We start from the raw sequence: 14,143 nt of genomic DNA, 5'->3' as shown, positions 1-14,143 counted from the left end.
TCGCCATGCTACTAAGTCCTAGCATTGAGCGCATACTTCAGGATCGCAAGGAAGTCTGCCTGTCCTGCAAACTGTGGTTGTTTTAAAATGCACTTTAGGTATTTTTAATATTTACTACAGGACTTTTTTATTAGAAGGATTTTCTTTAATTAAAAGATCTTGCCAACCACAAGTGCAACACACTTTAAAACCTGATCTCTTTGTCAAAGTACTGCAATTCTGTTTCCATACTCACAAATAGAAAACATTTTTTCCTTTGAAATACATGGTTTTAAAAAGCATTCAACTTACAAAAGTAATAAATGTGCATTAAGAAGGCTTCTTTAAAATACATTTAGCATTTCTCTCCATGTAAAAGAAAGGATTCAAGTTTTACTTGGTTTCTTGCAGGCAAACACCCTACCTGGATCTTCTCTCAGTCTGCCTCCATCCCACATGTACGGCAATAGGCTGAATCCAAATTCAGCCGTGGCAGCACTTATAGCTCAGTCTGAAAATAGCCAAGCAGGTAAGCTTCCTCTGCCGGTGCAAATGTGCAGCTTCACAGAGCTCCGCGTTTTTAAAAAAGGTTGTTAAATGGTATTTTTGTTTTCTGCTCAGCTTTTGGTTATTAAATGTCTGTACAAAGTTGTTCTGTGTTGGAAGTAAATTCTCAGTTGCTCTGTGGAACAGCGCGGGTTTTCTTCCCCCTTTTTTTCCCCTCGGTGTGTGAAATGTAAATGTTTAAGCAGAGCCATCAGCAGGCAGGAATGCACCAGTGTCTCTTGTGACTCCTGTGATTGATGCGCTCAGTTCCCAGCTCTTTGCAACCGGAGTGACACAGCTCTGGGTTTTGTCGTGAATAGTTGAAACCTTTATTTGCATAATTCATGAAATTGCATTACATACAAGTTTGTGTGAAAGAGATCCCGTTAGAGAACTTGTGCAGCATTTAATAATCTTGTGAATATTTACCGATTGGCATTTGGTACCGCGGGCTCTCCGCTGCGGTTTTAATGAGCCGCTGGCTTTGCTTTGTTTCATTCCCTCCGTAAGGATTTGTTGACATGTCGTAGTAGTCATGCCTGTTTGGGGGAAGGGAATGAGTTTAGCAGTTTACCAAGAATGGATCAGTCATGTCTTTGCCCTCCAAGGGGTCGGAGGTCGCTTGACTCAGAATAGGGGGAGGGCAACCTTGAAGGGGGCAGATAGGGTTATTTTATTGAGAGGCCATAGGGAAAATAACCCTTTTGAGTCCTTCCAAGCAAAACGTTTTCGTATATTTAATGAGGCCTTTTTTGTTTGTTTTACTACCTTTTTAGCAAGGGGCTTTCCTATGCTTCTGCTTATAAATAGGAATTAGTGAATTATACGCTTTCATAAAGTTTTCAGTAAATTTGCAGAATAGTGTATGCTTGTTAGATGGCAGCGGTAAGTTTAATACGTTATATATTTTATGAGTTGTTTTGGGATGCAAAGTGTTAAAAAAATACAGAGCATCAGGATTTGCTGTGATAAGCATACAGATTAGCTGTCCACAGCTGTGATTCATTACTTTCACCGTACAAATTAAAAGTGGCTGAGGGGAGGGTACTGCAAATGCAAACCACGCTTCTGTGCTGTAAAACTGAAAGGAATGAAAGAAGTGAACATAATCCATGGCCTGGTACAGCCTCAGAAATGTGTAAGGACAACACCTTACATGCTACAGTTCAGCAATCTTAAACTAGTTACTTATTCACTCTTCAGCAGTAACTACAGATAGAAGTTGAGATTGAAGGTATTTTTAAAATATCTACATCAGATATTCAAACTCTTATCTAAGAAAAGGCGATTTATCAGCTGTGAAATATTTACACTGCAGATCAAGATCTCGGAGATAACAGCCGAAGCCTTGCTGGCAGAGGAGGATCACCCAGAGGAAGTCTCTCACCACGGTAAGCGTTATTTACGTTGGAGAGAGCAGGCAGAGGAAATGTTTTTAAATTTGCAAACTTCACTGTCTTTTAACCACCAATACCAAAGTGTTTTAAAAGCCTATATAGAGATAAATATAAACAGACATGTATAAAGACATTTATTTTTACATAAATATATCCTTCTAAAAAAGTACTTGATACATCCAGAGAGCTAAAATTGTGCTGAAATGTACTTTTGTATCAACTTGAAATTAGGCTTACAAATTAAGGTTTGTAGGTAAGTTAGTTTACTCCCTTACTTAAAAAATGGATTCTTGCTTTAGAGGGATTTATGTATCATTTAATCCGTATGTACCACTTATCTCCTCAGATTTGTTACCACAATCTGAGTTTAGTCATATTTGCAAAAATCCCAAAAGCCCATATACTTAACAATGATCACCAGAATAAGATGGTGTGAAACATTAATTATCAGTAAAAATTCCAAGCATTTTCTTCCTTTTTCCTCACAACTTCAAAATTTGTGACAATTCTCTGTAGAAAAAAGAAGTATTTGTTTGCTCTGCTGCAATTCACATCTGCTAGAAAAGTTTGAGATAAGAATTCTGCTGAAACTGTATTATATTATTTTGTTTTAAGATACTTGTTAAATTTTTATGTTTTAAATATTTCAGTAATATTTTCTGTATGTTTTAAGCAAATTTTTATTTTAAAGGGCTTTATTTTCCTTACTGGATCCAATATGAGGTGGATTTTATGCAGTTATTACTGTGTTTTTTACTTAGGGACTAACCATGAAAAATATTTATCTGAAAAAAAAAATTCACCCTGAAAAATATTTTAGCATAGCTAAAAAAACGCTAGTTACACAGAAATAGCATTGTAACAATGAATTTTATTGCTGTAGCCTGTGTTTGTTATGGTAATTTATAAATATCTCCAAATTAGATAATTTAGTGTATATGCCTGGTGCTGTTGATCTTGTATTATATTCCTTAATTAATCAAAAGACATCTTGCTGGATGGGATGAGATTATCCATTATAATACTTAGGTATTATTACCTAGTCATGAACTTGTTTTTAAGTGTTCCAGTATTTGTTGCTTCTAAAATAATAGAGAATTTAAAAATTAGTTTAGATTCTAAGTATAAATATGTATACTTACATTAGCATATAAATTGATCTATACAGACAGGGAAGTTCAGAGGGTTTTGCAAAGGGAAATGCTCAACAATTAGGAAATTCCAGAACTTCTGATTATATATTAAGTAGTCCTCTTATGCATATGTGTTGTTGTAATTACGAGCTTTAATGCCTTCCTAGTTAATATGCAAATACCTGCACGACTTGCATAGGTCATAGCTGTGTTCAGTCTGTCTTTTTGTTGAATACTTGGGAAGATAAACTTCTTAAATATGATGCTTCTGCAGAATGTGTGTGTTCAGAGTACATACAGTCCATCACTTGCAGCATGGTAAAATATCAACTGGTTTTGATGGGGATGCTAAAGGAGAACTGGATGATACAAAGGCTACCTCAGCCCACAATTGAAAAGCTTCCTGCAGAGTATGGAAGCTGTAGTACTTTACAAAGAGGAGAGAGATTTTTCTTGGCACTAGGGTTGTTAAAAAACGAGCCAAAAAGCGGGGGAGATGGGGGTAGTGTGAGAGAAAGCAAGGGGGAGAAATTGCTGCTGTAGTTACAGAATTGAAAGGTGGAAAAATTTAGTCTGAAATACCAAGCATGGAAAAAATTTAGAAAAACCTCATTCAATTAAGTTCTATAGTCAGCAAATTTCACCCCTGGTTTATGTGATAAAAAAGATTACATGTATGTCAATGTTTCTAAAATGTGTGGGTAACTCCCCACCCTCCCCACTTCAACAAATAAGTAACTCTGGCTACTTAAAATATAGTTTAGAGTAAATAAAAAGCTAACTTAAAAAAATCTGCTGTCTGGAAACTTTGCAACTCTGAATGTTACCTGCTTTATCTATTAAAATTATTTAGCTGCAAGTTCTGACTCTTGTTCCCTTTGAAGCTTATGAGATACATAAATAACACAGTTCTCCGAAAGAACCATGTGATTTTCAGCGAGTTGCTTAAAATAAAAACACTTGCAGAACATTTGTTTGCTGTTGATGACGCAGCTGATTGCAGCTCTTCGGAGAAGACATATGTGACTCATGAGCTTGTATGGTCATTTCCAATTCATATTGTTATATCTTTGTACCCCAATATAACCACAGCGTTTGATGTTTAAGCTGTTGTATTTTAACTTTTAATATATATATGAGAAATATAAATATACCTGGTATATGTGAGCTGTTTCCATTTTCAAAGGAATTGCTGCTTTTCCCAAGGTAGCACTTAAACATTTTTTTACCCCATGCTTAACTTTAGATTTAAAAATGTGTTATGTAATACCTGCAGTGAAATCTGTATGTATGCTTATACCTAAATTCAGTATTGCTTGTAAATAATGCTCTATGAGTATGAATAGCTGTACCCCAAACTTAAACAAAAAACAGTTGTGAAAGCAGGCAAGGTGTGAAACAGGATTCCCATCTCTGCAGCAGGATTGGACCAGTGCAGACAGCACATTTATAATCCTGTTGGAAACTCTGATCAAATACTAGCTGGAATAGGGATTCAATCCTAGCATGCAGGAACCATATCCTGTCTAAAGGATGAGCTAGGGGTTCAGTTGGAAGAGGATAGATTGAGTAATGTTGCAATACACAGAAATCTAGATTTATTTTTTTTTTATCCTTCTCTTGTACAGGCTTGCAGTGAAGGATTGCAGAGGTTATACCATCATGTACTGCTTTGTTTCTACCTTTTCGAAATTGATAAGAAGCAGTCCAAAGCCCAACAAGAATTTTGTTGGTGATTTATAATTCAAATGGCACAATCTGTTAGGGTAGCATTATGTGCTGCTCAGGAAGATGCAGACAGAGAAGTTTCTGGGGGAGTTGTTCAGTGGTTTCATGTATTAGTTTTCTGGTTTTGGTTTGGTTTTGTTTTTTTTTTTAAGTGGGTTCTTTGTGTGAAGTGTAAGTGTAGTACCTCTGTGTAGAATATTTCTGCATAAACCTTCCTTCTTACTGCTTCAGCACATTGTGTAAACAGTCCGTTTTAAGACTTTTTTTGCTGTCTCTGTGCTGAACTGTTAAATACTGTTGAGTTGTCATCCCTTGTCAAAAAACACTACCTTGGTTACTCATTCATCAGGGCTTTATGTTTTAACAAGTGCTTTCCTTTCTTCCTGTATGCAAAAGAGGAACTATTTATAAATACTTAACAGAGCTCTTAAGTCACCTACTTAAAACCTTTTCTCGTAAAAATCGCTGTGCTCTGGTGCCTACAAAATGTTCGACAGTCATTAGGTAGCTAATGTGCTGTGACCACTGCTTATTACGGTAATTATAATTAACACACTGATTTCCTGAGCTCTCTGTGTTGTCTTGTACTGGGACTGTGGTGGTCTTGTTGATAAGTTCGGACTATGGGTAGAGCAGTATTGCAGTCATCCCATGATGACACCAGTTGCTTACAGTCATAACTAATATATGAGAACCTGAGCTCACTGGAATTGATTAGTCATCCCCCCAAACAACCAACAACAACCCCAAGAACCAGCTTTTACTGGGCTTTGGTGTTGGTCCTGTAAGAGGAATGGGACCATGCATTCGTGAGACCAGAAACCTGAGTCAGAAATACACTGAGCATCTGGCTTTGCTCACAAGTTAAATTGTGCCCCATCCAATGCAAAAGAAGCCTCCTCCTAGGACCTGAGAGAGGTAGCCAGCTTTCTCAGTGGCTGTGTGCTGAATATTTAATTTTCTCCTGTTGAGAATGAGAAAAAGAATGAGAATGAGTAAAGACATGTGGCAAGGGGATTATTCTTTGAACTGTGTGTGATCATGAGTGAAAAAGGAGGTATATTAAGTGTTCACAGTACAGGCAGAGGATAACTTCTAACATTCATTGCATCCCTTGTGAAATAATATTTTCATGTAGTCCATCAAAAATCCAGGTTTACAAGACTGTTTTTAGAACAAGTTAGTCAGTGGAATTATATATGGCCTTTCTATGTGATGATTTTAATAAATTGGTTTTATTTTTCCCAGTTTTCTCAGGGAAAGGTTTGAAGTTTGGTATGGTTTGTTTTCTTTGCCCCCAAAGTCAGTGCCCTGTGTATCCATATATAATGGTTTCCTGCTGTAGAAGTGTGTGTTGTATAATTTAATTCAATGCTATTTGTCAGTTACTATCTTGTTAGTCTGTATGCAAGAAGAGGTTTTGTGCTTTCTCAGTATAAATTCGTACACTGTAATAATATGTCTTTCTTTTATTGAAGCCTTGGCAGTGAGAACCAAGAGTTTGTAGTGATTTTGATGAATTAACTTAGTCTTGGAAGAATAAGATATGTAGGTGCTATGAGCTGATATAAGATAAGAACTTTCAACAGCCTTTTTCTAATACATTTCCTTTTGTCCTTTTCTTTAAACAATAAATTGCAATATTTTCAACAGATCCCCTGTGAGCAGCTTGCAGATTCGCTATGATCAATCAGGGAATGGTTGTGGGGAGAATTTGCCCCCAGTAGCAGCCAGCATAGAACAGCTTCTCGAGAGGCAGTGGAGTGAAGGACAACAGTTTTTATTAGAGCAAGGCACCCCCAGTGACAGTAAGTACTCAGTCTGTTTGTTCCGACTTTTGCTAGCTGTTACTCAGAACTGCTATTCTGTGCTTGCCCAAGAATTTTAACAAAATGTATTTTCTGCTGTGAATTGAATTATAATTGTAGTGTACAGTTCTAGCATAGTTCTTAATGCAGCACATGGCATCAGTAGATTACAAAAGACTTCTCTATGATTATCTACATTTTTATGGGTGGGGAAATTGTGTCATGCAAGAGGAAATAACTTGCAGATCCAGTTGCAAGTTTGGAAAATAATTCTGAACTCTTATATCCACTACTGTAAATATTGTAATACAGTTCCCCATTTTTCTTTATATTGTGTGATATAAATTGGCATGAAATTTTTAAATTCTATTTTTTGCTTTTAAACCTGAATTGCCTGCTTCTGTTGCTGTTTGAAAAAATATTTACAAATGTTAGGCAGATGTCCTACTGGGCTTTCATGTCTTTATTATGTTCTGTCTTTCTTGTGAGCTCCTAAAGCAAGCAAATTATTTCTTTCCCAAGTTATGTTTAATAGAGTGGAATGGTCCAAGAATGAATATGTTAAAAGCATAAGTGATCAGTAGATCACGTGGATCTCCATATTCAACAATGTATCAGTATCAAAGACAATCATTGAATATGTTAAAAAATGTATTTGATTCCAGGTTATGGTTTGTGTTATATTTTATTGAACGCATTATTCTTCTCATTGGTAGTGTAAAGAGGTATCTAGTTAGTATTTTTATGAATGGTATCCTGACAAAAATGCTAATTATGAGGAAATTCATGCAGGGATAATCCTTTAAACATGATAGCTGGAGGACAGGTTTAGCTAAGTCTTATTGCATCTCATTTGAGCTCACTGAGGGTTCCTTTGTATGTTCTTGAAGAGGAGGGATAAAAGCTAAATCCTTGGGAAATGACCAGATGTGCCTATACCAGTAGACTTATGTCTGTAGTAGGCCCAGAGGTCATGTTAAACAAATACAATTTAGAATTTAAAAAAAAAAAAAAAAAGGAAAAAAAAGAGAGGCTATCCCTGTGGCTTTACAGTCACACCCTGGTACTGGTTGGGAAATCCAAGTTCTGAAACCAAATGAGAGTTTGAAAAATTTGTGCTTGGTAGCAATCAGGTCGGTCGAGAAGGTGATGCCCTGGTTGTGCAAAACCCGGGGGGTAAGTGCGGTGCTCACAGAGTGCTCCCTGCTGGGGGATTCCGAGATCGCTGCTGAGCTCCCGCCAAGGTGCACCCGCACAGCTTCGCGGTGGAGAACTTCCTCTTTTTTTCATCGTTTCTATATGTTTGTGATTAGTTGTATGAGTTATTAGATCAGAAAAACTCTCTTTTCACAAACTTGGTTGTATTTATATAAATTTTGTAGGTTGCTTGTGCTGTTAGTTAAGCGTATGCTTGTTAAACTTGTCTGTTTTATAAGGTTTACAATTCCTAGTACTGCAGCTCAACTGGATTTATCCCAACTATGCAGTTAATCTGTGCCACTGAAATACTACTACTTTTATATTCTGATTTGGGGCTAAGTTACCATGTACTGCTGTTTGCTTAAAATGAATCCTGGCCCTGATGATGCTACTTTATCAGTATGTAAGCCAGGGTGTAGAGGTGTTCCAAAATTACTATCACAACACACTGTGAACTTTTTTCTGAGCTTTAAATTACACAAAATTGATCTTAAATCTTTCCACTAAAATTCAGACATCTGTAATAATTTTGAATTTTCACATATATGCTAGTCTTAATGCAGAAATTAAAACTGAATGAAGGTGTTATATGTTCATTGAACGTGGTGTGGAACATAACATGCATTTTTGTCTTAGTTTTAGGAATGCTTAAATCATTACACCAACTTCAAGTTGAAAACAGGCGGTTGGAAGAACAGATAAAGAATCTGACCGCGAAGAAGGAGCGACTTCAGCTTCTCAATGCACAGCTTTCGGTGCCCTTTCCAACAATAACTTCAAATCCCAGCCCTTCTCATCAAGTTCATGCCTTTCCAGTACAAGCACGTAAGTAGAGGGGATTATTAAAGTGTCAAAGTAATTTGAACATGTATTTATATGAAATATCTATTTCATCCACACATGCCATTGATGGGAGATGAATATAAATGTAGAATGAATATAGACCAAGTATTTGCTGATGTGTTAAATGTTTAAACATCAATTGGTTTATTTTTCTGAACCATTACTACTTGCTTCAGTCCAGTTTCTATTTTACTTCAGTCTGGAGCACATCTGTTTGAATCTATTGATTCACCAATTACTTAGTTAATATTTTACTATTCAGCAATTATTTTAAAGTTGACTTTACATTTTCTATGTTTAGCTTCATCATAATTTTGAAATAATTATTCTGAATCCTTTTACATGTTACAAAAATTTAACCTCTGTGTGTTTTTTGAAATAATTACTTTAGCACCTAGCACTGATTCCTTGAACAGCAGTAAAAGCCCTCATCTGGGAAACAGTTTTTTACCGGACAATTCTCTTCCTGTATTAAATCAGGTAATTTTTATTCCTTTCTTCTAAACCTCAACTTGTTACAAGTTAACTCATCCCAGTCCTTGCATTGTGGTGTTAGGTGAAATTTTACGCAGCTGAAGGGGCTTTGTTGTTTGTTTTGACACCAGGAGATAACCTCCAGCGGACAAAGCACCAGCAGTTCATCAGCGCTTTCCACTCCACCACCTGCTGGGCAGAGTCCAGCCCAGCAAGGCTCGGGAGTCACCGGAGTTCAGCAGGTCAATGGTGTGACAGTGGGGGCACTGGCTAGTGGTATGCAGACTGTAACCTCCACCATTCCTGCAGTGCCGGGTGTGGGTGGAATAATTGGAGCACTGCCAGCCAGCCAGCTGGCAATCAATGGAATTGTAGGGGCTTTAAATGGGGTAATTCAGACCCCAGCAACAATATCACAGAACCCTTCTCTCACTCACGCAACCGTGCCACCCAATGCAACGCATCCTCTGCCGACCACGCTAAATAACAGGTAAGGCTTTGCTGATTTTGTGGTTTTTCCTCATAGTGCCTGCTATTCTTCCGGCTAGCACATAGTGCCTGCTGTTCTTCTGGGGTTTTTTTGTCTTACTCCAAATATACTGTTTCTTCCTTAGCCTGTAATTGTTAAAATAAGTTCTGCTCCTGCTCTGTGAATGAAACTGAGGAGGCATTTAATGGAAGCACAAATAGTCAAGTTAAAGGAAAGATGTTTTCTCTAGAGCTTTAGGGAATTCTAGTGGATTCCTGTTTTTTAATCAAGTCACATTCCCAAACAAATGTAATTATGTAAATGTGCTTCAACTCCTTTTTTTAGTTCAGAAAACAATATTCTTTGTCCTGCCAATTGTTCTTCCAGGATTAAAGGAGTGCTGGAAAAGCTACCATTTGTTGCAGTAAGAAGGGGGGAGGGGGAGAAGGAGGAGAAGGGTATATGGTCGTGTAATTCAAGATGTAATAGGCATAACTAACCAGAGTTGTAATACAGTTGCATGGTGTTTTGAGTTGCCTGCACTGACTCCAAACCCAACAAAATTAGTTTTTCAAGTAGTGTTCCTAAGGATTTGTAAATGCATCAAAAGATTAATGTGTGAGTATTCCTAACAGCCCTTCACCAAAGCCAGGTACCCTCAGTAGCATAAACTGCTGCTGCTTGAGCTGGAAGGCAAATGGGTAACAAAAGGAGACAGCTGCTTTCAGGAGGAGGAATGGACTTCTTGGTCTGGAAGTACTTTGGGATAGAGCAGAGCCTGGGACAACTCCTCACCACCCCCTTCCCCACACCCCTTCTTCTGTCCTTCACTTAGGAAGAACTACAGTAGAAAGAAGGGCCGTAAATAGGGAGTGGATTACTTGTCTTTAAGTAGAGTTTATTTTTGGAGATTATGGTGGATTATCCATCAAAAAAAGGCATACATGATTGGAATAATGCAAGGGATTCCTAACTTCCTAGCTTCCTTTTCCAGTTTCTTTGCTTGGTTTGGCAGCTCCTGAGTATTTGTGTACTGTATCATTGTGTGGTATTGCTTCAGTGGGCTCATAAAATCTGATACTTTCAAGTGTATCCTGTTGTTTGCATGTGTCATTATGTTTTTCCCGAGGAGTCTGTATTTTTCATAGTTTATATCATATGTGAACATGAGATTTCATAGGTTAAACAAAAGACGTTCTTAATGAAAAATTACCTTCTTTGTTGAGTATCAGAGGTTTGTAAAAAACACAAAAATGTTGTGTTACTCTCCCCAAAAGTGTGAGAAATACTAGACAAGATCAATAATACTAACCAGTTGCATAATGCTTTCCACTTTCAGGTACTTCCAGAATATATCAGTTATGCTAAATACCAGTCATACCATTGTTTTCTCAAATGATTTTGTTTATACACAGATGATTTACATCTGACTCTTTGTATTGCAGAAATTCTTTCATTTCTTTTTTAATTATCCATCTTAACTGCTGTAACTCTTCATTGTGTAGTCTAGTAGTAGAATGCTCCAATTCATGCAAAATGCTGCAGCTAGTATCCTGTTCGTAAGCTCTCATTCTAACTTTTAGTAGAGCCTGGAATACTCCCAATGATTCCCTATTTTCTGCTACAACAAGCTTACGTTATACAAGTCTGTCAGGACTTCCACTTCTCTCTTTATCTTATGGCATGATCTCTTTCTGCACTGCCCCCTCAATAATACTAATTTAGAATTAATTTTTATATTAAATTTTAAAGTGCACTTTTCACACAATTCTCTGCTTTATTTAGCTCATCCACGTTATTTCCCATGTCCTCTTCCTTTTGAGGTATTTCACAATTGCTTTCGTTTTCTGTGAGTTTTCAGTATTTCTGGTTGTATGTTCAGTAATGATAGTTAGTGCTAATATGATTTTGGTAATGACACGTGCTTTCCTCGTTCCTGTTTGTCCCATTACAAATGCTTCAGTGAAAAATACAAAAAACCGTTTTGTTACGGGAACTAAGTTGCAAAGAGGCTATGGGATTATTTTGAATGAAGGAAAAAGATAGACAAAAAAAAGACAAAAAGATATTTTCCATTAGTTGAAATTACTGGTGCTGCGCAGCTTGAGTTTGGTGCTTCTTCAATGGCAACTAGTTGACTGTTTCTTTAATCTTAAATTCCCTGAGCAATCCCTGCTCTTTGAACTGCCCTGGTGGGAAGGTTGAGTGGTACCAAGCATAGGCAAGGCCCCAAGGTTTGGTGCTGTGGTGATGAGAGCTCTCTGACCCTGGTTAGATTGTGTGGTGGGGGTCAAGTTTGGAGGTGGTTTAAATTGGTATTGGCAACATGTTGGAAAGCTACATGAGAACTCAGCCCTGCTTTCTAACTTCAAGGTATTGTTCTGTATTTTAAAAGACTTGTCAGATGTTCCGGTAAGTTACTTGTTACAGTAACTTCTCAAGCTTCAGAATTTGTTCCAACAGTTTAATGTGAAAAATAGGCAGAGTGTTCACCAATACATGAAGACTTCTTTATGCATATTGTCCTTATTCATATGAACTCTTTAACTGTGGGACACAGGGAGGTGAGAAGACACTGATTTGCACACTGTTGTTGGACAGAGTTTCAAGTTGTAGGTAAAAGAACCCACATCCATTCAGCAGAGAAAAATACTTGATCCTTTTCTGGGAAAAAAGATGGCTTAATACAGATTGCCAACACCTGGGAGATTAAGTGATTTGAGGAAAGAGATAGGATTGTTCCTTTACATTCTCACAACCAGAGAAGACTGTAGGATGGAGAGTTTCAGACTGATCATGTACCTTTTAATGAGAAGCTAAAAAGGATTAAATTTACATTCCAAGCTGATCTGGTTTAGAGAAAGCTCTGTGGTGAAGTCCAGTGAACTGTCTCTTCTGGGAAGCTTGGGAGCTGCAGCATTTTGTCCTCTGCAGTTCGGTTTTGTTTCTAGACACTAAGATCTCAGCTGCTGACTGAGGGTATTTTCTTTCAAGTGCCAATGCAGAGCAAGAGAGGCAGGCAGAGCGATTAAAGACAAGGGAGAACAACAGCAGAAAAAAGAAGTGCAAAGGTAAAACATGATCTGGGAAAAAAAAAGAATGGAATAAAAGAATGAAAAACCCTCCAACAAAAAACAGCGGAGAAGATTCATTCCAGTATAGAAGAATACAGAAAAAGTGAGGTAAAAAGAGAAGAAGGAAGTAATAGTAATATTAGTCAGAATACTGTGGGAAATAGTGTGAAAGGCTTTACCTAAGTCCAGGTAGATGCATTCTCAGCCTTTCCCTCACCCACCAAACAGGTCATCTTGTCACAGAAGATCAGGTCAATCAGGCAGGACCTACCTTTCACAAATCTGTGCTGGCTGGGCCTCATCCCCTGGTTGTCCTGCACATGCCATGTGATGGCACTCAAGAGGAGCTGCTCCATGGCCTTCCCTGGCACTGAGGTCAGACTGACAAGGCCTGATGCCCAGATCCTCCTTTCAGCCCCTCTTCTAGACAGGCATCAAGATCTCAAGATCCCAGTCAGCCAGGGCTGCTGGAAAGTGGTTGAAAGTCTCTGTGAGCGCTTCCATCAGCTCCCTCAGTAGCCTTGGGTGGATTCCATCCAGCCCCATAAACTTCCCACTGACATAGGCTTCCCTTTGCCCATAGGAAATAATAGTAAGTGCAGCCCCCCAGCTGTGTCCCATACTGCTGAGACCATGCAACAAAGTATGGGACAAAGTCTACACATGGCTTGCCCTGTCCCAGTAGTAGACAATGGTGATGCTTTGGGTATTTTCGTATTAATACAAAGTCCATTTACAGTGGAGATGGGCTACTTTTTTTACAGTACAAGTACAGTACAGCAAACATTTACAGTTTGCTGGCTGCTATAAAAATGCAAGATAAATACTATGCCCTGAGGAGCTACATGAGTGTAGCCTAATGGTGTGGATTTGTGACTGATTTAAGAGAATAATTCCTTCCTACCAATCCCAACAAGCAATCCTGTTGTCCTATGCACACCTTCTTACTAGAACTTCTGCATCACACAGTGACCTCATCTATGTTAACAGAGAACCTGTCAGTTTGTTTTGTATTGGTTTAAGTTTCAGCTCAGTTCCCACAGGTTGCAGCTTGTTTTGCAAGACCCAGTATGAGAGGAGGGGACAGAAGTTTGCAGCTGAAAGGGAAATAGTTTTTCAACAGCAGGATAAACCTATCGTGAAACTACACTTCAGTATTTAATGGGTGTTTTAAACTAAGTAAAAGCTAACACTGTACTGAAAGAGTAAATCCAGCTGTCTTCCTGGTCTTATATTCCCAACACACCCTTGTTCATGCTGTTGGTCTTGCAGTAAACTGGCATAGCTGAAAAAAACCCTTCATTTACAGCCTAGTTGTCAGCTGGATCTGTTCCCTGCCCATTTTCCTAAATATTTGCAGACAATTTTATGTAGGCATGAAAACAGGGACTGGGAGCGAAGTAGTTGGCAAAAGCAAAGGCAGCTTCATTCCATGGCAGCATCCCTTGGCGCCCTGCAAGGCTGAAGGTGTTTGCAAAATTACACCCAAGGT

General features: G+C 38.1%; 1 protein-coding gene across 10 annotated transcripts in view; it reads left to right on the top strand.

Annotated features, from left to right (window-relative positions):
* The window catches only part of MLLT10 (MLLT10 histone lysine methyltransferase DOT1L cofactor), a 126,779-nt gene that overhangs the window by 107,105 nt on the left and 5,531 nt on the right, over window positions 1–14,143 (top strand). For 9 of the 10 annotated variants that reach the window (XM_085050551.1, XM_085050550.1, XM_085050553.1 and 6 more), the window contains 6 exons: window positions 391–508; window positions 1,844–1,916; window positions 6,437–6,591; window positions 8,428–8,616; window positions 9,026–9,114; window positions 9,240–9,598. In XM_085050551.1, the coding sequence (XP_084906677.1) occupies window positions 391–508; window positions 1,844–1,916; window positions 6,437–6,591; window positions 8,428–8,616; window positions 9,026–9,114; window positions 9,240–9,598 (983 nt within the window). Of the gene's footprint in view, window positions 1–390; window positions 509–1,843; window positions 1,917–6,436; window positions 6,592–8,427; window positions 8,617–9,025; window positions 9,115–9,239; window positions 9,599–12,571; window positions 13,401–14,143 lie in introns of those variants that run through there. The other variant, XM_085050552.1, reaches the window with a different exon arrangement.

Source organism: Lichenostomus cassidix, chromosome 2 (assembly GCF_008360975.1).
Source record: "Lichenostomus cassidix isolate B80296 chromosome 2, HeHo_3.0, whole genome shotgun sequence".
In the NCBI taxonomy this organism is placed as follows: domain Eukaryota; kingdom Metazoa; phylum Chordata; class Aves; order Passeriformes; family Meliphagidae; genus Lichenostomus; species Lichenostomus cassidix.
The sequence above is the reverse complement of the archived record's forward strand: the minus strand, read 5'-3'. Positions and strand labels throughout refer to the sequence as shown.